At 32.2% G+C, this 27,070-nt stretch overlaps 3 protein-coding genes and 1 long non-coding RNA gene across 4 annotated transcripts; 3 read left to right on the plus strand and 1 right to left on the minus strand.

The window, feature by feature from the left end:
- Positions 1-1,111: 1,111 nt before the first annotated feature.
- On the minus strand, positions 1,112-2,224 carry LOC139494415 (uncharacterized). The gene is made up of 2 exons (XM_071282579.1): positions 1,859-2,224; positions 1,112-1,525 (listed from the first exon to the last, which is right to left on the minus strand). The coding sequence occupies exons 1-2, from the start codon at positions 2,222-2,224 to the stop codon at positions 1,112-1,114; spliced, it is 780 nt and encodes a 259-aa protein (XP_071138680.1).
- A 10,271-nt stretch (positions 2,225-12,495) lies between these two features.
- LOC139495879 (uncharacterized) lies at positions 12,496-14,922 on the plus strand. Its single transcript, XR_011657490.1, has 3 exons — positions 12,496-12,575; positions 13,635-13,900; positions 14,658-14,922. It is a non-coding gene; the product is annotated as an uncharacterized lncRNA (long non-coding RNA).
- Positions 14,923-16,845: 1,923 nt separating this feature from the next.
- LOC139495881 (uncharacterized) lies at positions 16,846-20,104 on the plus strand. Its single transcript, XM_071284288.1, has 3 exons — positions 16,846-16,982; positions 17,852-18,103; positions 19,608-20,104. Exons 1-3 carry the CDS (start codon positions 16,949-16,951, stop codon positions 19,817-19,819), a joined length of 498 nt encoding a protein of 165 aa, XP_071140389.1. The 5' UTR covers positions 16,846-16,948; the 3' UTR covers positions 19,820-20,104.
- A 3,611-nt stretch (positions 20,105-23,715) lies between these two features.
- LOC139495880 (uncharacterized) lies at positions 23,716-25,917 on the plus strand. The gene is made up of 3 exons (XM_071284287.1): positions 23,716-24,479; positions 25,054-25,304; positions 25,702-25,917. Exons 1-3 carry the CDS (start codon positions 23,972-23,974, stop codon positions 25,894-25,896), a joined length of 954 nt encoding a protein of 317 aa, XP_071140388.1. The 5' UTR covers positions 23,716-23,971; the 3' UTR covers positions 25,897-25,917.
- Positions 25,918-27,070: the final 1,153 nt, after the last annotated feature.

The following is a 27,070-nucleotide window of genomic DNA, read 5'->3' on the forward strand; positions in this document are numbered from 1 at the left end:
ATTGTTTTATTGAGTAATCTATTTTTAGATACGGTGAAAACCCCGAAATTTAGGGATTTTTGGAATCGGGTCAGTATGCATATAAATATAACTATAGTTATACTGTTTTTAGTTGGGCATGTCACATGTATGACGATAATGCAAATTAAAAAGAGAAAATATTTTTGAACATTTAAAAATAGTTGCAGATACATTGACAGACGATACATTTTTACATTAATGACTACATTGATTGACTTACTTAAATAGTTGTTTATTGATGTGTGCATTTGATATAAACTATGTTGTAAAATAACAAACAAATAACTTTTATTTACATATGTTTCAATTCTTTTCAGGTATTTTAGAGTGGCAATTACCATGGATGTGGAAGTAGCTTGTACAAAACATACGTGAACTATAGAGAAGGAACTAATTTTCATTTTTTGGATACCTAAAGCAATAGTGGTGTTTTTAATATGCCAATCTTTGAAATTGATACTTATTGTGTCCAGGTGAACTAAGTGAGATAATGTATATGGCAGATCTTGAGCAGTTTTAACGTGATTCCTAGTACATGCATGTACATGTATGTGAGGAATGGACATATTTTTTTAACATGGATTTCATATTTCAAGGAACTGATTTCATCAACTAAGTGATGTGGAACGCAGCTACAGTTAGTCAATTTACCAATCAAACTGACACCATTCAGATTGGGATTTACAGGTGTTTTGAATTGATTCATGGTTAATAAAACGATGATAATAACTTTCAATGGATCAACTATTTGATCATGTTCATTTGTTTTCATGATAATCATATAAATAAAATATTTCATATCAACATTTAGTATATTTTTCCTTACAGAGTGTATACAATCTAATATTATTGTATCACACAATAAATTATTTTTTTCACATTTTTCAGATAAGATAAAAATATAACTAACATATATACACAAGCACAAAAACTGTGCATTGAAAATTACACTACTGTACATTAAAGTTAACTAGGACACTAATAAGGGATTTGTCTTCTGTTTTGTCGGCTCGACTACTTAGTTTATCAGTCGGTGTTGTTGCTTGCCTTTTCCCCGTTGATTGGCTTGAAGTTTTCGGATCTTTAAAGTTCATATAGTGATCCATGGGTCCAGAAGCTGACTTGGGCTGATTTTGTTTGTTTGATTTATTTTTTTTTTATTTTTTTTATTTGTCTTTTTTTCTTTTTTGTTTGTCTGCTCATTGTTGGCAGTATTTTGTTTAGGTTCTTTGGGGACTACCAATTGTTGTTCATCATCTTCGCTTTCATCATTTGAATCATCACTACTTTCACTCGTAGGTTGCTTATCTTTAGTTTCATCTTGAGCGTTATCAACGTTATCAGTTTCAGGTACACTATCAGTAACACTCGAATCACAATGATTCTGATCTTGATCTGCTGTTGGATCGTCCATCGGTTGTTGACATTCTTTGGCTTTATGACCTGATTTGCCACAGGAGTTGCACACCAAGTCATTGTCACAGGACTCCTGTTTGTGTCCCGTCTGTAAACACTTGTTACATTTAGCATAAGGATTTACTACAATTTGGTCTTTGTGGATGAGTAGCGCTTTGTATTTTCATATACTAATGAATCTAGGTAGCTGTATACCAGGTACTGGGCTTACCATAAATAACCGGTCTCCGGTTTGGCAGTTAGTAAGAAATCCGTTGATACGTAGTCTTTCACGATTGAAGTTGTGAATTATGAGATTATGTCTGGTCTCAAGAAATCTACCAATTTGGTTGTCGTCAGCAGATAAGGGTACATTTTTTATCCGGATGCGTAAGTAGTTGATGTGTTCTTTAACTACAAATTTTGGGTTTATATCATATACATGGATGTGTTTTTTCCTGATAGTGAGACCATTAGCTATCAAATGTTCCCTATCTGACTCACTATCAAGATAAATCCGCCACATTCCATTAACCGTTTGAAGACCTTTCAAATGGCTTTCTTCAACTACATGGCCAATATCACTGTACAACTCTGCATGATTTAAAAGGTCTACAGGTTTTGGCTTTATAGTTCCGAAAAGATCAGTCTCTAATATAAATACGGGTTTGCCTGCAGAAAACCCATAGTCACTGTTTTGAGCTTTACTCTTATTATTTTCAGTTTTTGAGGCGTCCGCATACGACGCCATTTTTGTTGTTGTTTGGTCACTTGCCGAGTTTTCATTATAGGACTCTTCTTTACTCATCTTTACCATTACTTCAAGATAAATACTTTTAGGTAGATTATTTATCAATTACTTGTCGCAATAAATACGTTGATAAGACAGTTCTTCTATGAAATCAGTTTTCTTTTTCGGGAGCTCTGAAAAGTCCGTGGACATTTAACCAAGGCCCGCCCCTTAACGATGATTTGTGTAGGAATATCAGAAGTAACATTATCTGATTGTAACATGCATCTCTCTGTGTCAGACTCCCATAAAAATCTTGAACATATATTGATCGCATCTTGTACACATTGTACAGCACAATCAGAGAGTAGAGACGGTGTTATCAAATTGTAAATGGTGTTTTGTATATAATGTTCTGTTGCCGCTGGTACGAAAGTAACTTCAAAATTTCTTAATGCGCTTCCATGTAAAATGATTGTAGTGACCCAAACTATAACTTTTTTAATTATCATTTTGGAGACTGTTAATTTAAGCATTTAGCCTGTCTCGCTTTATAATTGACAAATTTATTGCGTGTAGAATTAGCATTGATTTTCATTTTTTATTTGAGCATCGCCTATGCAAGATTAAATCATATAACAGTTGAATGACGAGGTTCTATATTTGAACAAAAAATATTTGTTTTAATGAAAGTACTAAATCCATATCTAAAACAATTGAGTGACAATGAAATATATTCTAAGCTCATTAAATCACCACTTATTGAGTAAAGTAAAAAACGAAATTACATTGATTGTTATATTGTGATATAAATGCATAATAGATTTAGCAATATCGCAAACGGAAAGTGTTCCATTTTTTCTCCATTATCAGTAAAAAGCCTAACTGATATGCTAGTATTCAATAGAAAACATTTACTCAGTAAACGTATGCACTTCCTTAGAGTTCACGACCATTTTTCAAATACTATCATATATATTCCCAGACCGATCGATTCATCCATTGATTCCCCAGTGAAGATAATACATGGATAACACACATTTGATTTTCATAACTTTTCTAAAATATATATAAATTGACATGTTTTGTCATCTTACCCTTTTCCTCGATTTCTTCGTTTCTTGTTTCATCTAACAGTTACATAAAAATGTTCATTTTCCTTTTACAATGTGTTATGATGCCTAAATACTAGAAAATACTTATTAACTGAATAAACATATCAAAAATACCAGGATTCGCGTTTTTCGTCTATAAAAGACCTATGTAACGCTCGACTTGAAAAGGACAATTAAAGTAATTATAGTTCTGAAGTATCACGACTGGTATAACATATATTATTTGTTGAGCAGGATCTGCTTACAATTCTGTAACATCTGATGCCAACTAGAAGAGTTTCTGTAAAGTTTCTCTTTTATGACCTTTTATTGTTGGTCTTTTCTATTTTTCTATTCTATACATATGATTGTGAATGTAATAGTTAAAACAGTATAACAACATCCTAATTTGCGAATATAACCAATCTACAGTTTGGATGTTATTTCTTTTGAAAATTGCCAAAGCCAAAAAAAAAATCCCAAATGGAGGCGGTTGTCAATCACCTAATCGCCAATCATTGGACACATACGCTACTCTCCTTTTATTTCTCGCCTGTAATACGGTATAGGTGTATACGCTTTACATTTCTTCATTAGAAGATGAACGGTTTACTGCTAGTGGCAGGATACCATTTCAAAATGGCTTCTTTTGAAGATTGTTTTAACTTTTTTTTAAGATTGAAAGTTCCTTACTCTCATCGTCAGATATAATTTTAGAAAAGAAACAATTTGAAACATCATAGACTTTGTATTTCGACAAAGACCGCATTTCAATGTTACCGACTGGCTATGATAAAAGCCTGATATTTTGACTTTACCTCATCATTTGTTTTCAAAGGAGAAAGAATAAATGACCGTTTTAGTGGCATCACCTCTGATTTAATAAATGCAAGATCTAGTGCTCAGTCTTCTAAAAAGGCGAATAAAAGCATGCATCTTTTATATAGCAGGTATAGTGTAGTGTAGCGCTTGCACATACAATATAAGATAATATAACAAATTATTAAGAATGGAAATTGGGAGACATGTGTCAAAACTTGACGAAAGGCTCATTACTCGGGACAGTTGTAAATAATCGAATGGTTTAAACATTTTTGTGAGGTCATAGCTCTCTTCCCCATACATGTGTCTTATGTGGAATAAACATATACATTGTATGCTTTTAATGTTTATCAATAGAGCCGCTAACACAAGATGAGAACAAACCTTCTATACATACTAATATATTTGTGAAGAGTAAGTACTATGAGCTGTTCTGAACTTGTATGCAATTATACCATATCAGTAATTTCAGAAAGAAAGAAGTTGACCATTAAGATTTTCAAACATAATTATCTGTATAACAAATGCATAGGTTTTGAAAAAAATATATACATAAATTTCTTTTTTTTTTCTTATTTGCACATGAACATAATAAGTTACACACATTTGTATGCATAATAGTTCAAAATTATTTCTTAATATTTAATGCATGAATTGTCAAGTAGTGGGATGAAATTAGATGTTTAAAAAATTTAGATGTTGATTCTTTATGTTAAGTAGTGATTTGGTCCAGTTAAAAAAGGTCAAAATTAAGTACGTCTGAAGCTTTCAAACTGAATTTTAGACCCCTTTGTCACAGAATTATCAATATTTTGAATTAGAGCTGGTAAGAGTTTCTAAAATTTTGATATTATTTGTCCCACTAGTAGTACACTACACTGTAAAAATCTTTTTGAGAAAAAGCAGTTGCAATTTTTTTTAATTTGAATTTATTGTCTTAAGGAAATGCACTACGAAATAACAGTGTTCACGGGCAATTATTTGGTCATTGTTGATGATTCCCAAATAGCTAGTATTAAAAGATTTTTTTAATCATTTGTATTTTTTAAATGCATTTTGTGTGAATTTCTATTGCTTCTTCTAGCTATGTATTTATATATGGTCATGGTATATCAATTCATGTATTCACAATACAATATTCCAAAAGAAAAGGAATATAAAATTGAGAATTAAAGTTAGGAGTTTGTCAAGGAGACAACTACCCGATCAAAGCAGATATCAGCCAGAGGCCACAAAGGGGTCTTCAACGCAGCGAGAATATGATTGCATATAACATAATTATCAGGGTTCTTAATATAAAAATAATATTTCATCAACGATTGAGAGTTTATGATCCAAGTATGTAGATGACGTACATTGTAGCTCACATATTCACTTGTGCTTTCTGTTTTAAAAGATTTATTAATGAAATTCCAATTAAATGAATTACTAGCTGGTTTTTTTAAGGATATAGATGAAAAAAATCTATTGAGCAAATGTTTTTATTTTACAAATGCACATTTTCAAATGAAGAACTGTACATGTTTAAGAAAAATAAATTGTAAAGGTGACACACCTGAAGTTAGAACTTGAATATTACATGAACCTCTGTATTTTGATACCCCAAGGGTGACTGGGGGTATAGAAATGTGGTCACTCGGTCTTCTCCTGACCAGCAGCAAAACGCTTGCCGAAGTGGGGCGTCCGTTTGGCTGTGTGGAATGTATCAAGGTCGCAGTCACGTCCTATCAGAAGGGGGATGTTACATCCGATTCTTCGTGTAAAGAGAGTGTCACGCTATTTGCACGTTAAGAACCCTTGCAACAACTCTTTGAGGGATCCGTAGGTGGCCTGTTGCAAGGCAAAATTGCTGTCCCTCTCCAATATACCCTCATTTTCCATTGGCAGTCCAAATTTCCCCGACCATCCTCCTAGATGGCCTCTATTATAACAACCTACCTATTGTATTTGTCCTGAATATGCATGACATATTTGCCACTGGACGTTAAGCAACCAATAATCAATCAACTCCATTACTGAATAAACATGAATATGTAAATAAAGATTAGGAGGTTCAGTGTAATTGCCAAAATCCCAAATCACATGTTATGTCAGCAAGTTTAGAATTATGTTTTAAGATAACATTCAATCAAATTCACACGTTTTTGTTTAAATAACTTGTATCTCACAGACAAATGGTTTGCTGGTACTACAGCTTCGACTTCCAAATATTTTGTACTGCGAATATGTGCGCAAGCGACCGCACGTATCGTTTGTGTCCAACCTTATACGATCATTAGGAATATCGTAAGTATTTGTGAATGATTCGCCAGTTAACCAAGTGTTGTTGTATAGTCCTATCCAATGACCATTGTTCTTACATCCTAAAACAATAAAATGACATATTTTTAGATTTTATTCATTCATAAATTCATCTATGGATGAACCCTTCATGCTATACCACTTCCATCGACCGTAAGGTAAGATTAAAAACCAATCAATAGTGGTTATCCTATTTCTCATTTGTGTAAGAATCGTTTTTTAATTTTTGCTCGATATATTTAGTATTTAGTATTTCAAGGTTGTCTCTGCTGTGCCGATCCTTAACCTACATGATAATTGTGCTATTAAAAAACGACAATAACGGGAAATATTACATTATATACAATACTTTACCATGAAAACATAGCAGTCTTATTAATTATCGCGAATACATATATAACCGTGTTTGAAAAAGAGGAGCGGATTTGATAAATAATATAGTAAAAAATGTAGACTTAAAAAACATACTGTCTCCACAATAATTGACAACAAAATGCCATTTCTCTAGTGAAGAAATGGAAATCAAATCGGCGCCATCTGCCTGGCAAGTTTCCCGTGCAGTATTCCAGTTCATATAATCATGGACCATCTTTATACATGTGTGCGTCTGTCTGTCATAGTCATATCCGATGGTGCAACCTAAAGATAGAAATATGGAAAAATGTCACGATTCCAGACAAAAAAATCGACCAGTAACTATTTCGACAAGCGCTTTCAGTTTGTGTTTCAGAAAGAGAGAATCTTTTTCCGGACTTTAACGGGTATTTCTGCACAAAAAAATGTCAATCCAAATCTCTTCATAAAACAAACAAAATCCATTTATATCTTATTTAGTTGAAAACATGCCTTAAAACTTTTCAAACTGCAAAGGTCAGTTTGAACTCAAAGTAGTTTGTAAGGTGTTGATACAACCATATTTGTTCAGTTGTTGTGATGACATTAATAGTATAAAATTTGAATGTACAAAAAGATGGACGAAAAATACCAGAGGGACAGTCAAACTCATAAATCAAAAATAAACTGACAACGCTACCGCTAAAAATGAAAAGGACAAACAAACAAACAATAGTACACATGACACAACATAGAAAACTAAGGAATAAACAACATGAACCTCACCAAAAACTAGGGTTGATCTCAGGTGCTCCGGAAGGGTAAGCAGATTCTGCCCCACATGTGGCACCCGTCGTGTTCTTATGAGATAACAAATCCGGTAAATAGTATAATTCGGTAGGTCACATTAATGAAAGGGAAGCGGATTGTAGTTACGACGTAAGGAACAAATATGTTCTTTCCTTATAGTTGGTTTAAAAGTAAATGATTATAACAATCGTGGGACGAGTTCATATACCTGGCATGTGGCAAGGAATTTAAGTAACATATATATATATATGTTTTATTCAAACATTCATATCAAATGTAAAAGCATAATATGCCGTTTGACTTTATTTTAACTTTAAGTATTCTAATGCATCCAAAAAATAACATTTTATATTTTTTTCAATTATTGTAAAGTACCAAAGTTCTGTTTATCTATTTAAAAGAAGAGGGATACAACTAAACGTGCGTTTTCAAATTAAATTGAACTTAAGGAAAAATTTAATGATTAACATCGATCATGAAACTCAGAAATTTATTTCCCTTTTTTATAATCATTTACCGAAAACCACCTTTATTAAGTCTCGACCATTTTAAAAACCAGGATCATACGGTGAAGTAACCCCTACAGTTTTTAATTTCTATTTCATTTTGTCTCTGTAAAGATTTGTCTCATTGGCAATCATACAACTTTTTTTTTATTAAACTAACATTAAAGTCAAAGGAATAGGTCCAGTAAGACCCCTTTTTGGCCCCAAAATGTGGCAGTTTTACAAAATTGTAAAAATGTAAACTTTAAGTTATTTAGTACAAAGTAATATGCTTCTGATACATAGATATGGGCTGTTTTTGACAATACAAAAACTTATTGAATCAAATGAAATAGACACTTAAGTATTCAAAAAGTGTCCAAAATCTTTGAGGCCAAAATCGACCTTTACCAGACCTACTCGTTTAGCAATTTGTCGTTGAGAACGCAATAAAAAACCACTACTTTTGCAAAGTGCAGCGGTAATGTGTTTTCAAAAAAACATATATTGACTGCAAGACTTATGTTCCTTCTTTTTTTTTCCAGATATTACCTTTTGGTTCCAATGCGAAAAATAATGTAGAGATACCATCTTCATTCAATTATGATATTTTGTCAAAATTGTTGATAATAGACATACTTGCACATAAACGACTACAAGTAGTCCAAAATTACCCCATTTGAGAACTCCACAAGTAACGAAAGTGTTAGAAATTTTTTTTTACATCGATTGCATAAATATTTGGCCTTCTTTCTGACAAACATGCTTGTGGCAGGCGTTGATCTGTAATACTAAAGAGCCTGTCTTTTTTGTAAAAATACCGATTGTGTCGTATTACCTAAACCGACATTTTGATTGAGTAGGTATTCACATAGGGATGCTTTGTATTTTTCAAAAGACGCATATTCTCTTGACGTAGTCGTTCTAGATCGTTTTCAAGACCACGCGATTCCCTTTTTGTTTGTTATCTTACTTTGTGTATTCTTGGTCAGTAATAATATCTGAATATTTGAAAATTTTGTTTTAACTACACGTACACCATACGCTAAAAGGATCAGGGTAGAAATTCAAATGACATACGATAATGAAATTAAGTATGTTAAATTGCAACAATTTGTTCAAATCATAAATCGACTCAATAATAAATAAAATATTTTCTCACCATGATGGTTATAGAAATACAGCGTGGATCTTCCTTTATCGTTGATTTGTGAAGAAAGATCAGAAGTAACATTATCTGATTGTAACATACATCTCTCTGTAACTGACTCCCATAAAAATCTTGAACATATATTCATGAAATCTTGCAGACATTGTACAGCGCAATCAGAGAGTAGGGACGGTGTTATCACATTGTACATGGTTTGTTCTAGATGATTTTCTGTTGCCGCTGGTACAAACGTAAATTCAACATTTAATGCGCTTCCATGTAAAAGAATTACATTTACCAAAACTATAATCTTTAGTACTATCATTATGGAGACCGTTAACTAAAGCCTAACATTTTTCTTGCTTTGAAAATTGGCAAGTAATATTAATTACGTGTAGAAATAGCATTGATTTTCATTTTTTATTTGCGCAAAATTAAATCATATGACAGTTAAATGACGAGGTTCTCTATTTGAACGATACTGTTTTGCTTTATGGTAAAAGTGTTCAGTCCATATTTACAGCAATTTAGGGACAATGCAATAAATTCTAAACCCATTAAAACATCACTTAGTAAGCAACGGAGAAAACTAAATTGTATTGATTGTTCAATGTAACATAAAGGCATAATATAATAATAAACGGAGATTATTTAATTTGTTATCCATTAAAATTTAAAACTGATTACAACAGGTAGGAAATAAACTAACTGTAATCCTAGTATTCAATAGATAACATTTATTGGTCCTTGGAGTGCACATCTTTTATTTAAATAAAGGTATATCTATATCCAGACAGATCAATCAAGTGGATCAACAGTGTAGTTGATGCACGACTTATGAGCTTGTTTCCCATAAAAAACATGCAAAATTTGAAAAATCGTCCAGGTGGGTGGTTAATAGTTATCAAAAATACCAGGATTATAATTTTATACGCCAGACGCGCGTTTCGTCTACATAAGACTCATCAGTGACGCTCAGATCAAAATAGTTAAAAAGCCAAACAAATACAAAGTTAAAACTATTCCAGCTTATGATTTTTTTATTTCATACCTTAAGTTTAATGGAAAAATTAAGATGGCCGCCAAGCTTTTAACACTTTAAAAGTCAGTTCTTGCAATTTTTGCAAGAATTCCTTGTTAATCTTGTGTGGATGTTCAAATTTTTGTGATTTTTTTGTGATGTGTTGTCATGAGTAGCATGTAAGATTTCCAACAACATTAAAAATGCTTAAATATGCGGATCCAGCACATTTATGTGCTTGTATTTCATTATGATTATAAGGGTACATATAAAAGCACGTGCCCGATATACTCAAGAATACAGGTTAAAGACAAAACATGCAATAAGCATTTTCAAATTGGAGCATTAGGATTTTGAATCGAACTGTCTTTTTTTTCATTTGTTTAAAAGAGCTTTCCGTGAAATCTTTTAGTGCTCTGATTATCGTTTTTACCATGATTTTGCTTTAAATTATTAAGAAAAAGCAGTTAAAGTATTAAATCACTCATGTTGACAAGAATTGCACCATAATTTGTGGCTTTATGTAAATGAAATGGAAGAGTTATGGTCAATTGACTTGATAGTATGATAATCAATGCAAATTACCTAAATCACCAGGGATTCTAGCCTTGCTAAATAAAATCAAACTGCTTTAAAAAAAAATACATGATGCTTCAAATATCTAAGAACTTATCTATGTAAAAGATTTTAACATCGAACCAAAAATATATATATTGTCAGGTGTTCTTTTGGACAAGGTTAACATGGTTAACAAGAATTAAATTCATCTCCAGGAGAAAATGGAACGCAGTTCTTACTGACTCTTACATTTACCCTACAAGATTGACTGAAGAATAAGAATACGGATACTATCGGTTCTCATATGACATTAAACACTTTTTATTTTATGTATTTAGAGGTCTTTATTTGTGGGTTAGGCTTTTTATATATTTTGTCCAAAAAGGAATGAAAAAGCTCATCGTTAGCATTTGTATTTTAGTAGGAAAATTCACATATCAGCCTTATCATGTCTTATTTCTTTGTAAAGACAGTGTTATTGTTTATTTTATTGTGTTTACATGGAAGGTAATGTTTGTGTTTGGTTCATTTTCAAATGTCCGAGATAGCGAAGAAAACAGTGTGTTAACACACTTTGTGTGTATTTTTACCAAAGCAACAATTTGGTAGTTGTTGTTCATTCGTTTGATGTGTTTTATCATTTGATTTCGCCATTTGGTTAGGGACTTTCCGTTTTAAATTTTCCTGGGAGTTCAGTATTTTTGTGATTTAATTATCAACACTTATTTCAAATATCAATATTTTGGGGAAAAAAAATTTAAAGATAGTCGATGTAACGTTTTATGGGTTACTTTGTAACTGGATCCTTGTACCTTTGCAGTGTTGGGGCAATTTTGACTGCTTGACCCTTTTTAAATACCGGTCTTTATGCATATGTACATAATCAAACCTTGTATAATAAAACATATTAATTGTATCATTTAATAAACAGTAATTAAACAATTATCCACATGAGCATATTCATCACTCAGCTCAATGAATTGACATAGATTTTATGCCAAACAAACGCACAAATGACGTCAAAAAATGTCTCCTGAAACCAAACTCCTTGTCGGACAGATAACGATTGGAAACAAGCGTATTGCAAATCAATCAAAATAAAACTTATATGCAGTTATACTCATCAGGCAATTAATATAAAAGAACCAAAATGGTTAAAAGAAAAAAGAGAATATATCGGGATACTTATCACGGGTTTGGCTATACTTTTTTGATTTTTTTTTAACTTTTGGATTATAGCTCTTTATCTTTTATATAAGCTTTGGATTTCAAATATTTTGGCAACGAGCATCACTGAAGAGACATGTATTGTCGAAATGCGCATCTGGTGCAGAACAAATTGGTACCGGTATTGTTAATATCAATAAAGAATGAGACATCATGAAATAGATGTAAAATAATGCATTCACTTCTTTGTGTGTGCAAAATATATTGTTTTGAAAGAAATTTCGAAGACCGTGATTCCAATTTCAGTCATCTTGTCATTGTCTATGCAATGTTAATTGATAAAAGATTGTGTATGCACACGTTACAATGTTATATACTAGCTCAATATATATCTGATCAAATTGAAATTAAACAAACTTTCAACTATTACCCTTTACCAAAATATATAAGTATTGTATTCGGTTCAGGTCGCACTTCACATATTTTTAAATTCAAACTATTCATTGCAATGACATCGTTTCCCATTAAATAGCATTTTTCTATTATACTATTTAGATGGCAGGAAACACGAAACAAGTTTCCGCCTTGATTGTTACTCGCGAGGGCAACGAGAACATTTAATAGAGTTACCAGTTTAAAATAGAAAACTCGAGAAAGATGATTAAAGGGATATTATTGTCGTTAATCAGTAAGTTTTAAATACTGTTTTAATGAAATTTGTATTTGTATCACAAATATTTTGTTCATGTATAGTAATTGAATACAAATCATATATAACTAATTTGGACTAGAACTTCCTAATGAATGATGTAGTGTTTTCAAACTGTGCATTAAAATCATTACTTATAAAACAATGTTCTATTCTTTGAAATGCGTTTACAGTAATATTGATATACAACTGGAAAGACAGATCTGACAGCTTTATCGATATTAAATTAGTTAAGAAAAGGTTACTCCTCTTTCATTAAAAACTTATCCAGAACAAGGTATTTGCCGGTTTCCTAGCTTTCTTAACATTTGGCATAGAGAACATATAATGTAGATATACTGTATATTGCCAATGAATCTAATTTTGATAAAAATTATTGGAAAGATTAGTCCTTCAGCGTATGAACATACGTTTGCATGATAATTCTGTCTTGATACTTTTATAAGTTTTCTGCCATTTTTATTAATGATTCAGACATCAAATATATGAAATTAGAATTTTTTATTAGCAAAATTGCAAGTTTTAAATTATCAGCTTGATATCATGTTTTTACAAGACAAGGACAGATCCTAGACAGTTCCGCTTTTTCCCTATTTTTTTTTTAGAATAGAAATATCACTAAGTTCGTTAAAATCAAAGATAACATGTTCCAAGTAGACAGAACGGAATTTCATATAGATATGAAAGTATTATACATTTAGTTTATTCTTCCCATGGTGTTCAGCTAAGAAAATTTATACTACATGAGGGCATCGCCACAGGGAAATATGAATTTTTGATCGTGAACAAATTTTCATATCTCCCGAAGCGAAAGTTAATGAACGTGTTATTCAAGTACTTACTCCTTTTTAGTGTCTTTACATAAAATACCTATTTGGATATACATTTTTTATTTCCGCTTTTATTTTATAACTATGAGTGTCGTAAACAGTACATATATATAAATAGATTTGCAAGATTATTAATAAATGGAATTCGCCTATTTGTAATTTATTGTCATTGATTGGGTGTTACAAAAGACGCTTTTTTTCTTTGAAGCTGAAGTATATGCAGGATCATGCTACTATGAACATATGAACGTGTTCACTCCAAATCCGTTTGAATTTATACAAACACAACGACGCATTATGAGTACTGTCTTGCTGGATGTTGTGGCGCCTATAAACGTGGTGGTATTAATCAGTGCTGTGACTCTACTGGAGCTACAATTGGAATTCTGATTGCTTTGGTGCTCTTCGTTGGACTGGTAGTCACTGCTGGTTTCGTGTATAGACAAAAACGACGTAGACTTTTACTTGTTAATGGTATGATTTTGGTTCCTTTACATTCTATGCTTTCAAATTTTCAGCTTTCAACGTTCCTAATGGGGATAAATCCAGAAAATCTTTTCTAACACACGTAATGTGTTGTTTTCCTTTTTGTGCAAGATATACTTTTGTTTCGTATTTTGTTCATACATATATGTGAATTTGATCTGTAAACGTTACCAAACATTTTTTCATAGTATTGCATTATGACACACATAAAAGTATATTTTTTAGCGTGAATATTTTCTTATTAAGGCTTGTTTATGGATATAAGTGTATATGGTATCATTACCAATGAGACAACTTTCCATCCTAGTCACAATATGTAAAAGTTAGCCATTATAGGTTAAAGTACGGTCTAGAACACAGGGCTTTGGCTTTGTTAGCAGCATGTAATGATCAAATTGTAGAGTTACAAAAACGTTCAGACGACATTTTCCTGTGTTTTTTACATTTTCGAGCTTTTTTTCATGAATTACTATATTGTATTTTTATGAAGATAACAAATGGGAATAAAACAATAAACACAAACACACATATAAATTAAAAAATCAATAAAGGGTTATGCATTTTATTTTTCTGTTACATTTTAATGTTGTGTCGTTGTTCTCCTCTGATATTTGATGCATTTTCTCCGTTTTAGTTTGTAACCCGGATTTGTTGTTTTTTTTTCTATCGATTTACGAGTTTTAAACAGCGGTATACTACTGTTGCCTTTATTAATGTTAATTAATACAAATTAGTTTTATTTCAGATGTGTCGTCTGAACGAGACAGATTAGTGAGACCAGGTTCACCGTCGAATCTGTCATCTGATGGTCTCAAGCAGTATCAAAGTCACGAAATAACACAGGACACATAAATTGGAACTGGTAATGAGAGCCCGTCACAATATATTGCGAATGCGTCTACAAAGAAGACCTTACATTGATTAGTTTTCAACTGTTATTATAATACAACAACGACTTTCTACAGAATTGTTTGTTGTTTTATTGTTCTATTATGCTATACTTTCAGCTTTTTTTTCTCGCTATAGATATATAATTATCTAAATATGAAATACAGTTAATTAATATAAACTTTATTTACTTATATTGAAACAATCGTATTCAGTGACCATGCATTAGTATGCATTCGGCTGAGCTTTTATAGTGCGTATTGTTGGGTGTTTTGTTTTCAACATTGGCTAGGGTTATTTAAGGGGGTTGCCCCAAATTATGAACATCCAGCATCTTTTAAGCGTGTGTATTTTTGTTTTTGTTTTTATGTTTTAGTGTGTTTCTGAATTTAGTGTGGTTTCCAGTTCGATGAACTTGTATGAATAAACTGTTTCATGATCTTTGCTTTGGGTGGTGTCTCTGAAATATGCGTCTTTTACATTTTTTTATTTTATTAACCATTCTTTACTTTTATGAATTTCATTTCACCTTTAATGTTTTATTGAAAATTAAATGATTTCCTTGTGGATTAGACTAAATATTTTTTTTTGGATATATAATAATTTGAGGTAATTTAACGATCTACACTAAATGTGTCATAAACCTATATTTCAATGGTTGTCGTTTGCTTATGACTGTTATAACTGTTTCTTGAAAATCAAACCGAGATCAATAAGAACGTGATTATCCTCGTTTAAATTATGTCATATTTTTCAAGTCGTCATTTTTAAAGCTTGGGAATTGATAGGTATAACTACTTTAGCATTCATGAAGTCTGTGCGCTGTATGATCATCTTGTCAACGTCATTACCGCTTTGGGGGATAGTTGCTTCATTGTTCATTGACCTTAACACCTTTGCTTATTTCTAATGCGATAATAAAAAAACAAAAATCAAAAAAACATTAGGAGCCCATAGCTCAGTGGTTGTCGTTAGTTCATGTCTGTCATATTTGTTTTTCGTTAATATTTTGTTATAAATTATTCCGATAGTTTTCTCAATTGAATTGTTTTAAAATTATTATGTAGGGACTTTCGCTTTATTTATACTTTGGTGGATAGTTGTTTCATTTATAACAGTTTCAGTAAAACATTACATAGCCAAAGACTTCTAATCAATCAGCAACAAGAACTCAAACAAAACCCGATGGTAATATAAAATGCTCCAGAAAAATGAACATGTCATGGTTTACCTATTTCACACTTCCAGTTGTTCGTGTAGGTACAAGTTTGTAAATGATCCAATATCGATGATCATGATCGGACGCTAGCTTTCGTCATTGTTTCTGCTATCCCTTCCGAAAACAAATTTAATCCTTTAAACCTCGTTTGGTTCGTATTGCAAACTATCGAATATGGTCACTTGGTCTTCTCCCGACCGGCAGTAAAACGCATGCCGAAGTGGGGCGTTCGATTGGCTGTGCGGGATGTATCAAGTTCACAGTCACGTCCGGTCAGAAGGGGGACGTAAAATTTGATGCCTCGTGTAAAGAGAGTGCCACGCCCTTTGCACGTTAAGAACCCTTGCAACAACTCTTTGAGGGGTCCGTAGGTGTCCTGTTGCAAGGCAAAATTTTTGTCCCTATCCAATATACCCTCATTTTCTAGTGGCAGTTCAAATTTCCCGGACCATCATCCCAGATGGCTGGGTGTAATTTTGTCTAATTAGTCTACTTTAAGTGATCACTAGGCTGTGAGTTCAAAGACCCTCACTAGCGGACAAGTTTGTTTGACGCCGACCTCATCTGATACATAATTGCGAGTTTTCCCGCCTAAGCATATGTTCGCTCCATGTATAAGGCCTGTTATAAAATTCAAATTCACCTTAACGAACAAATCATTGTCTTTGTGAGTACAAAGTAGTTAAATAAACAGAATAATAAAACATGTTTTGAAATAATTGTTGTTGATTTTACGACCTTCATATCACGGAAGTTATAATAAATAACAATTCAACATGTATCAATAATTTTCCATTTCATAATTATCAATAGAACACATTATTAGTCATATAAGGAAGTGAAACCTTACGCCTTTCCGTGTAACCAGGAACTAAACTAAAAACGAAATTCAAAATATATGAGACGTACCCGTTCATACAAATAGAAATATGAGGATACTTGTATTACTATGGTCAATCTTCGGTAAGTTTATCATACGTATTGTGTACTTACTGACCTTAACGCAATAATTTTAAATGGGTTGTTTTAAAGCATATCAAACAGAATAAGCTCGAACAGTAATACACAGAAACATTTCTTAAATCTAACATTTGTATGTTTGAACTGAACGCTGATAAATATTTTCGTTCTCCAAAACTTGTAAAAACAAAACTAGAAATATAATAAATTTGTGTTGATTTCAATTATTCAATTGACGGATTGTCGTTTTACAGGCGTCAATTCAAAATACGCTCTGTCTTACTGTACGGTGTAAACATATCTTTTTTTAGAGAAGAGTTTATGTTGCAACTCACAAGAGATATTTAGGTTAATTGTCTTATCTGCAATTATCTGCCATGTCAATGTCAGATCTTTTTCATTTTTCTCTGGGAATCTTCAGCCTCTTTTGAATATACCGTTTACGTCTATTACTTATTACTTCCCTCGTATATTTGACCGGCTGTAACCACGTAGGCATAGGCGATATTCAATATAAATACCTTATACATATGTTTACGATGAAATCATTTGTCTTTGATATGCTGTACATGGATAACAGAAACTGTTCTTTTTCATCAAAATGTTTTAGGCAAAATGACATGAATTATAACAATTTCTTACAATCTACCCTAGAATATAAGCTATACAACCAAGTTTAATCAGCCACTTTCTACACAAGAACATATGACATTTGTTATACATTCGTTTAATGTGTTTGAGCTTATGATTTTCCCATTTAATTGGGGACTTTCCGTTTTGAATTTTCATCAGAGTCTTTTTTTGTTTGTGATATTATTTACTTATTCTCATTACATATTGTTGAGGGAATTGATTTTTTTTTAACACTGCAGCTAGAAGTAATGCAGGATCATGCTATTATAAACACAGAGTATCATCCATGATATTCTACTATGATTACTCGATATATGAGTTCTGCCTCACTGGTTGCTGTGGTTCAACTAATTTATATGGTTTAAAACATTGCTGTAAAGATGCAGGAGCGATTATAGGAATATTTATGGGTGCTGCTGCATTTTTTGTGCTTATCATCATAGTCGTTGCCCTATGTAGAAGACGGCATCGGAGTGATTCATTTGTTATCAGTAAGTGAACATTTTTAAAAATTCCATAATTGTTGGTTCTATTCGTATGTTTACTTTTAGACTTTATGTTTTTTATAATCTCGAAGCACCTGTCCTGAGTTCAGCTTTGAGTGGGTATTATGTCTAGATCTATTTATTTTACTTTGAATTAATATTTGCCAGCATATATTTTATTTCTTTTGTTTTGTCTGTCCTTGTCAATTTAGTAAATTGTTGCAAAATATTTAAATGTTAATGATATAAAGTAAGAGTACCCAAATTGCACGCACGTTCTAAACACACTTTGGGAATAAGGTTCAATCGTTGATCATCTTAACCTGGTTTTGAAATTGCCTGCAATAACCAAATGTAGATATAGCTAAACAAAACAGGTATCTTCATACGAATAAATCAACTGTATTTGTTAAGGCTAGTACTTTATCAAAACCAGAATTTTTTCGGGGTATAAATATGCTTTTGTTGAATCCGCATGTCGTTGTTTTGCATTCTCCTTATCACATTTATCACACAGATTTTTTGTGTTTTGAAGAATTCAAAATAGTTCCAACAATTTTTGTACTGAACAGATAATATGGAATAACTGTTTCACCAATGATATCGGATATGTTCCTTACGTCGTAACTACAATCCCCTTCCCTTTCATGAATGTGACCTACCGAATTAGACTATTTACCGGATTTGTAATCACATAAGCAACACGACGGGTGCCACACGTGGAGCAGGATCTGATTACCCTTCCGGAGCACCTGAGATCACCCCCAGTATTTGGTGGGGTTCGTGTTATTGATTCTTTAGTTTTCTATGTTGTGTCATGTTTACTATAGTTTTTTCTGTTTGTCTTTTTTCATTTTTAGCCATGGCGTTGTCAGTTTGTTTTAGATTTATGAGTTTGACTATCCCTTTGGTATCTTTCGCCCCTCTCTTATAATAAAATAATAAATTATAAAGACATAACCATATAACGATACTTTTTCATATGCAAACTTTAAGTGAAGATTTATTGACTACGTTTTTTTCTGTGCCTCCTATGCATTACACATCTCTCAGTTCTTGTTTAATACTTGTTCAGGTTAGCAGGTCTTTGTAAACAACCTCATATTTTTTAAATATATTATTCTATTAATGACATAGGATGATGCATTTTATTTCGACTCCAGTACTTGGTGATGCCCAATTTTCAAACGCTTATGGTTCATTCTAATTTTTTTATGTTAAAAATTTGCAGTTTTATACATCTGCTATCAGTTTTGTATTGACTTTGTATTTATACAATTGTAAGTTTAGCCCTTTCGGGCAGCAAAAAGGTTAGTTGGTAATAAGATCCAGATTGAACCTCTTCAAATCTTCTGCGAAAACAAGTAGCTTCATTTCAAATGACAAAATGTATTAATTTAAGAAGACAAATACTTAACAAGAATGTGATTGGTTTTTACGTCATCTGTTCCCAATATATATCAAATTAAAAGTAAGGTAAACGTAATTATGATTTTATATTTTGTTATAGGAGGTTCAAATGAACGAGGCAGACTTATACCACCAACTACAACAGCCACGCAGTATCCTTCAGCAACTGGTCATAGACATTATGAAAGTCAAGGACGGTACAATTACCAGCAAACAAACACAACAACTGGATATATATATCCGCCACAAACAGGAACATGGAACATGTACTCACACCAAATCACTCCTAATGCGCCTGCGTACCAGAGCTGATGGTCAACAGGACTACAAACGGTGAACATAATTGTGGAATGGATCAGCATGATAACGACAATACTAACAGAAATCTCCATCGGTTCATTACAATGTGATAAATTTTAATTTTTAATATATTTTTTTTTATGTTTGAGTAAATATATCAAAGAGAATTTTTTTTTTAATAAGATAGTTTGTTCGCCTTTATTGAAGGCATTTACTTGAGCTACTTAAGTTCACTTGACTTGTTTCATCTCTTACATTGACTGATTAAAGATTAATAACCAATTAGGAAACATCTTATTGATAGTGTTTTTTCATTCAAAGATTCATGTTTGCGAACACAATTGCTGCATTATTTGTGGGCTGTTAGAACAAACATGGTGTTTAAAGGACAACATTTATATTGCAAACCAGATTTCTTATTTCTAAACTACATGGATTTTTTTTTGTAATTATATTGGTTTTGAATACACAATAACAATTAATGAATATCTTTTTACAATATTATTATAATTGTGAAGTATCGAACATTGGTAAGGTGTTCTTTTGACTAGTATAGCATTACAGAATCATTGTAATATACCAACTTTCATTTTTGTCAATTTCATCAACTTCATTGTTGGAGTAATAGCGATATCCGTAACAAAAAAATGGTACAAAAGACAAATTTGAACTTCTATCTTTTGGATATAATATACAAAAAGACAATGAATGTGTGCCATCTTAAAACTGCTCACTTGAACTGAACATCTTTCTAAAATGTTTACTAAGTTATGTTTGTACAGTGAGATATTGTTTCTAGAATTATAGCAAACTATAAAATTTACCATACAAACAAGATTTTTTTTTAAAATCATTATCTCGATATATATATTATGATATGTCTGACAAAAATTTGATTCACCCCCCCCCCCCCCCCCCAAAATAAAAAAAAAGATGAAAGACAAGTATGAGAAATTAACTGTGTTTTGAGGTGGGGGAAAGCAGGGAACACAGAAAATTTCAAACCAAAACAAAGTTATGGTTTTTGTTGTTATTTAAATTTATTGTAATTAATACAACTTGTTTCCTAAGAAATGGAATGGACGTAGTCAGTGTTTTTAAAATACATAAAACCCCAAGGGTGACTGGGGTATAGAAATATGGTCACTTGGTCTTCTCCCGACCGGCAGTAAAACGCTTGCCGAAGTGGGGCGTCCGTTTGGCTGTGCGGGATGTATAAAGTTCGCAGTCACGTCCGGTCAGAAGGGGGACGTTAACTCCGATGCCTCGTGTAAAGAGAGTGCCACGCTCTTTGCATGTTAAGAACCCTTGCAACAACTCTTTGAGTGGTCCGTAGGTGGCCTGTTGCAAGGCAAAATTTCTGTCCCTATCCAATATACCCTCATTTTCCAGTGGCAGTCCAAATTTCCCCGACCATCATCCCAGATGGCCTCTAATGTATCAACCTACCTATTGTTTTTATTGTGAACTTGTACTCGTCCTGAATATGCATGAAATATTTGTCACTGGACGTTAAGCAACCAACAATCAATCAATCAATACAATACATAAAAAAACTTTTTTAACAAATAGTAGTACATCACTTAATTCTACCTACATTGTATACAGGTGATTTATAACAAATTTGTCTCCGCCGTTGCTCTATCAGTAGCACTTAGTACTATACATTAAATGATAGATTGTTTTTACGAAAGGGTTACATCTCACGCAGATTTTTTGCATTTTTTGTGTTGAAATGTTAAAATTTAATGGTTCCTTTTATCTATTTTGGATGTTTGTTTAATTCAAAGAGTCATTCTGCATCATTTTGACTATATATCATTTCATTAAAGAAAAAAAGAAAAGTGTTGCTTATTACGTGCGTTCCTATTACTACCCATACTCTTTACCTAATTTCTATTCCTATATATACTCTTCACCTTTGTTCATATTCCTGTGTTTACATTTATCATATATATGCAAGGAAAATTTGCTGTCAAACTTAAGTAGGTGCTTGTTCATATTAACCAATACCACGAGAATTGATCATGTATAGCAATGAAGACATACCGTCGTTTGTGTAATATACACATAACGAAAAAATGCCATAGCAGAATATTTCAAAACAAAAAACTGTGTACTAGTTCTGACATCGTTACCGCGTCCATAAATTAAATTAAATGTGTTTTGTTTTAATAATATTTTTTTTTGTTAGTTTTAAGTTAAATAAAGCTATATAATACATGTACACTACAATTCCTTACCAACATTAACACGCTAACTGAACGATCTTTTAGTTGATAACTCAATGAATCATATTTGAACACTTTTAAGGGGCATTAACAAACAAAATTAGTATTGATAAAAACAAAAAATAAATAGTCTTGACCTTGTTTATTGTAGAAATACCTGTTCAAGGTATGAAAATAGATGATGTGACGTATATTCATGAACTATAATAAGCAGCAATCGGACTTTTTAAAAACATGATTAACTTATCTTATCAAATGGAAAAAAAGTCAGGAGAAAATTACCCTACCTCTTTTTCTGGGATATATTCAGTACCTTTCCCATTCTCAATTAAAAGATCTATAATGGTCCAGTGTATGACAAACTGTTAACCCTAAAGATCTGATTTATATTATACTTGTGTATGCCTGTGTGTCTGGCTGTTTCACTAACTTCATAACGGAACTTTTTGATATTTGGTAATGGTTTTTCTTTGTGCGTGCAATACAATGAAATCCATTTAAAGACATTGCGAAGCTTTATTGGCAGAAATGAATTTATTTCACATTCTATATTTTCTAAAATTACATGTCGAATAGTTTTAGTCTACAAGAAATCAAATTGGAGTTTAACAAAACATGTGTATCCTTAATTTAAATGACTAAAGATTTCATTGTCCACCATTTTCTCCGAAGTTTATAGTTGACAATGTACAATAGAAACAGATAAAAAGTGTCACCGATGTCAGTACATGCGGGTCAATTGTTCGTATGTTTTAACGGCATTTAAAAATGAACTTACTGACTATGATATGTTGTGCCTTATTATTTGAAAAATATCAGATAAGTAATTCTAAATAGTCAATTTGGTGTTATTTTACGGATAATAATTTATCATGGTTTAAATTTCCTTTTGCTAAATTAATTATCAGATGAGTAATTCAAAATAATAAAAACCGAACACAATATGGGCGATAGATGCCAGAAAGACTTTCAAACTAAAGTAAATCTAAATAGTTAAGCTTAAAGGAAAGAACATAAGAGGTAGAAGATACCAAAGGGACATTCAACTCATTATTCGAAACTAAACTGACACATCTAGCCTGTGTGATTTAAGTGATGAAACATGTGAAAGGTGCACCAACTTTTTGAATGATTTAATAAACTACCGTCTAAGCATACACTTTATTCTATAATCACATTACATTGAGAAAAGCACCGACCATTATATGCTCGATTATAATAATAATAATAACAAATTCTTTTTTTTTAACTCATTTAACATACAATTGTTAATCTCATACAAGGCCTTCACACATTTAAATGATCAATTCATATAACAATCAATGCATATAGCACAATAATCACAATTACAAATGTATATTCACAAGAATGAAAACAGACTGTATAACAAGCATGGCAATAATGTCATAAAAAAGTTTGTCTACTCCTTTTGTTTTGTGATAAAGAGATTAGTACATTTCCTCTAAAAGCTTTCTAAATATCTTAAATCCTTTATATCATTTGGCCAAATGATTAGACCAGAATATTAAAAAAAATTGTGAAGTATTCAGACTTTGGCCTTGGTATATGAAGATGTCCAGATTAGATCAATTCGGAATAATGGCCTAGCCACCACTACTTCCGGCTTTATTGTTATCGTGTTTATACAGGTTTTTTTTTAAAGACAACTATTACTAGTAGCTATGTCAACTGGTGTACGGGGTAAAAGTTAATTGTTCCGACTACTTCTGTACTGTCAGCGTTGGATCATGACCTGGGGAGCAAAGGTTCCTTGATCCCCTCGGTGTGTCTAGAAGTTAACCTCCCTGAAAATCAAGATGGCTCCTTCTACAGAGGTAAAGTCCATGTGACATATAAAGACTCAGTATTCGAACCAAGCACCCCATGGAGACATTCTGTAGAAATCAAAGATATCCTACAGGAGAAGCCAACTATGCCAGTGTTGATGATATTTTCTGATGGGGGCCCTGATCATCGTATAACTTATCATTCGGTGAAGTTAGCTTTAATTGTACTTTTCAAAAAGTTAGGGGTTGACACATTAATAGCTGGTCGCACTGCCCCAGGAAATTCATGGACCAATCCAGCAGAAAGGATTATGTCCATTTTAAATCTTGCAATCCAGAATATATCTCTGATGAGAGAAGAGTCAACAAGTGCCATGGAACAAGTTTTGCGATCTGCAAATTCAATGAATGACATTCGTACTAAATCAACAAAATACCCAAATCTTAAAGAGGCATGGATGGAGTCTGTAAAACCACTGAAAACAGTTTTAGGGGAAAGAACATCCAGACTGAAACTTAAAGAAGTTCCCTTTACTGTCCATAATGCAGCTCAAGAGGTGGATATCAATGCATTTGAGCGGCAGGTCTTAACATGTGTCGATGGCAATCTTGAACTCGGAAAGTACACACAGCAGAATGTGAAGTCAAAACTAGGTACACCTATATTTTTATTTAAAATTGAACTCCCAACATAAAATATCTGGGTCGGCAGAATGAATTGAATATAAATAAAAATACTATTATTAAAAGAGGGTGTCCTTTAATAAAAAAAAAACAGGCAGTGGTGCAATGGCACAAGGAAAATTTTGTTTTTCAAAAATTGTTCATCCATTTCATATAAACACTGAAATTAATCGTTTGTCAAATTTGAAAGTTGTTTTTTATTTAACTGTATTGAAAGATTAAAGAGAAATAAATTCATAAGTAAGCACTGAAAATTCATTGAAAAGGGGAAATTACTCTTCATTTTGTACAAACTTTGGTTGAATTGTTAATGAACTTTAAAAATAATTTTCTGAGCCATCCTGGCATTGTAGATTAAAAAACATCTTTGACATATTTATCCTTTGTTTGATTTAAACATTGCATTCTTGTATCCATATTAGACACAAGAGGACATTTAAACACTATATTATACGACAAACGTGATGATTTTTATAATAGTTTTCAAATTAGTGAATTTTCCTTTCCCTATAAACGCTCTGACAACCAATGATCTTTTTTGTAGATTACCATGAGTTTCTTAGGACTCACTGTAGAGAACGTCACTACTGGTTTCAAATTAAGAAGTGTGATAATCGAACATGTTGTGTAGCCAAGATGTCAGACACAGAATTGCCATGGCTTCCAGACCCAATGATGAGCAACGATCCAGCTCACTATAAGCCATTTGATTATGTCATCAACACAGAAACGACTGAGGTGGATAGACCATCGTCCCAAACACAGACAGCTAAAGCGGTTGCTGAGGAAATCCAGGTATACCAAATTTAATTTAGATCTTGTCTCAGTGACAGGTATTTCAATAACTGTTTGCCCCTGGCATAAATGATGTCGGATTATACTTCAGTGCAGAGCTCTGAGAGCTGTAGTGTTTAGCTTTATATTCTTTTAGAGTTTTAGCTCTTCATTCAAATGAAAGTTTAATGTGTTTGTTTACACTTTTCATTTATATTGTAACATAATAAACAATATATGCATTTATTAATGACTTATGTGCTACTCATTGTCAAACTTGGAAATAATTAAAGTACCCCTGACACTCATTGATATAAGACATTTATCATGTTTCACATTTCCATTGATAGTTATAAATCATAATGTCTCAAAAGATGTCAGATGCATATATTCTAAACCTTTCTTTAACTATTTCCAGGGAGTCAGAAATCAAGGACTTGTAGCCCAGAATGTGAGAAAAATTGTAAGATGCTATGAATGTCATAAACCTCGTAGTGTCTACAGCAAAAAGTCTCTATCTGTACGAGAATCCAGAGCATTCGAGCGACTGCTAACCAAGTACGATTACTGTTGTGGATCTGTTATCACACCTGAAGGTTTGCTTTTAATATAGTATTCCCAAAATATTTTCTTACCTGGCACTTTTGATATATATGATATATTAAACATGGTCTGGCTTAGCATGATTTTGTTAACCAATATTGAATGAAAGTTTCACATTTAACATACAATAAAATGTTCATGCACTCTTGTATCTTATTTGCATGTTCCATTGAGTTATTCAGTGGTTGATATGATTTCAATGTTTAAGTCCTCCTTTCAGTTAGTATGTTACAACTTGACGCACGTTATAATCATTCATAATGTCAATCTGACTTCTCTGTTTTCGTTCTAGTTTAACCAGGAACTATTAGTTGTTAAACATTTATTTTTTTACAATGATAATGGAAGAGTGTGTAAAACAAAACTGTTATTAACTAAAATCAAACTGAAAAACTTTAAATTAATCTAAAAGGTTAAATCACAAAAAAAACTTAACTCAGAGGAAAATTCAGAACGGAAAGTCCCCAATCAAATGACAAAATCAAATAATAAAACACATCAAACGAATGGCCAACAATTGTATTATTCCTGACTTGGTACAGATATTTCAAGTGTAGAAAATAATGGATTGAACCTGGTTTTATGGCACTAAACCTCTCACTTGTATGACAGTCGCATAAAATTCCATAAAATTTACAACGATGCGTGAACAAAACATAATTAATAGGTAAAATATTCGAAACATGGGTACAGCAGTCATCACTGTGTCACACTCTCAAAGCAAACAAATGTTTGAAAAAAAGCACAAAAGCATCTATCAAATTTAAAAACCACATTCATGGCTTCGCGTGTTTGACGACATAATACTATTATCATATTTAAACATTTTTGTTTTGTAGCTGGATCGACTGAACGAGACAGATTGGTGATTGGTCAACAAATGGGCATACACACTTTAAGAGACAAGCAAAGAATATTTGCCAGTAAAAAAAAAACAGATCCCGGAAATGTGTGTCCACCAAAGAGTACTTTATATAGTCCGTACCACAAACAACTATTTTGTTTACAATAAAGTCATCTCAGATACCAATCTTTAAACATTGTACGCCAGACGCATGTTTTGTCTATAAAACTCATCAAATATAAAAAGGTCAAATAAAGTACATGTGTATGAAGACGCAATATTATAATTTTATATTTCAAAGACACACTTAATGTTTTCTAAACTTTATATTGTTTCTTTG

Source organism: Mytilus edulis, chromosome 11 (genome assembly GCF_963676685.1).
Source record: "Mytilus edulis chromosome 11, xbMytEdul2.2, whole genome shotgun sequence".
Lineage (NCBI taxonomy): Eukaryota > Metazoa > Mollusca > Bivalvia > Mytilida > Mytilidae > Mytilus > Mytilus edulis.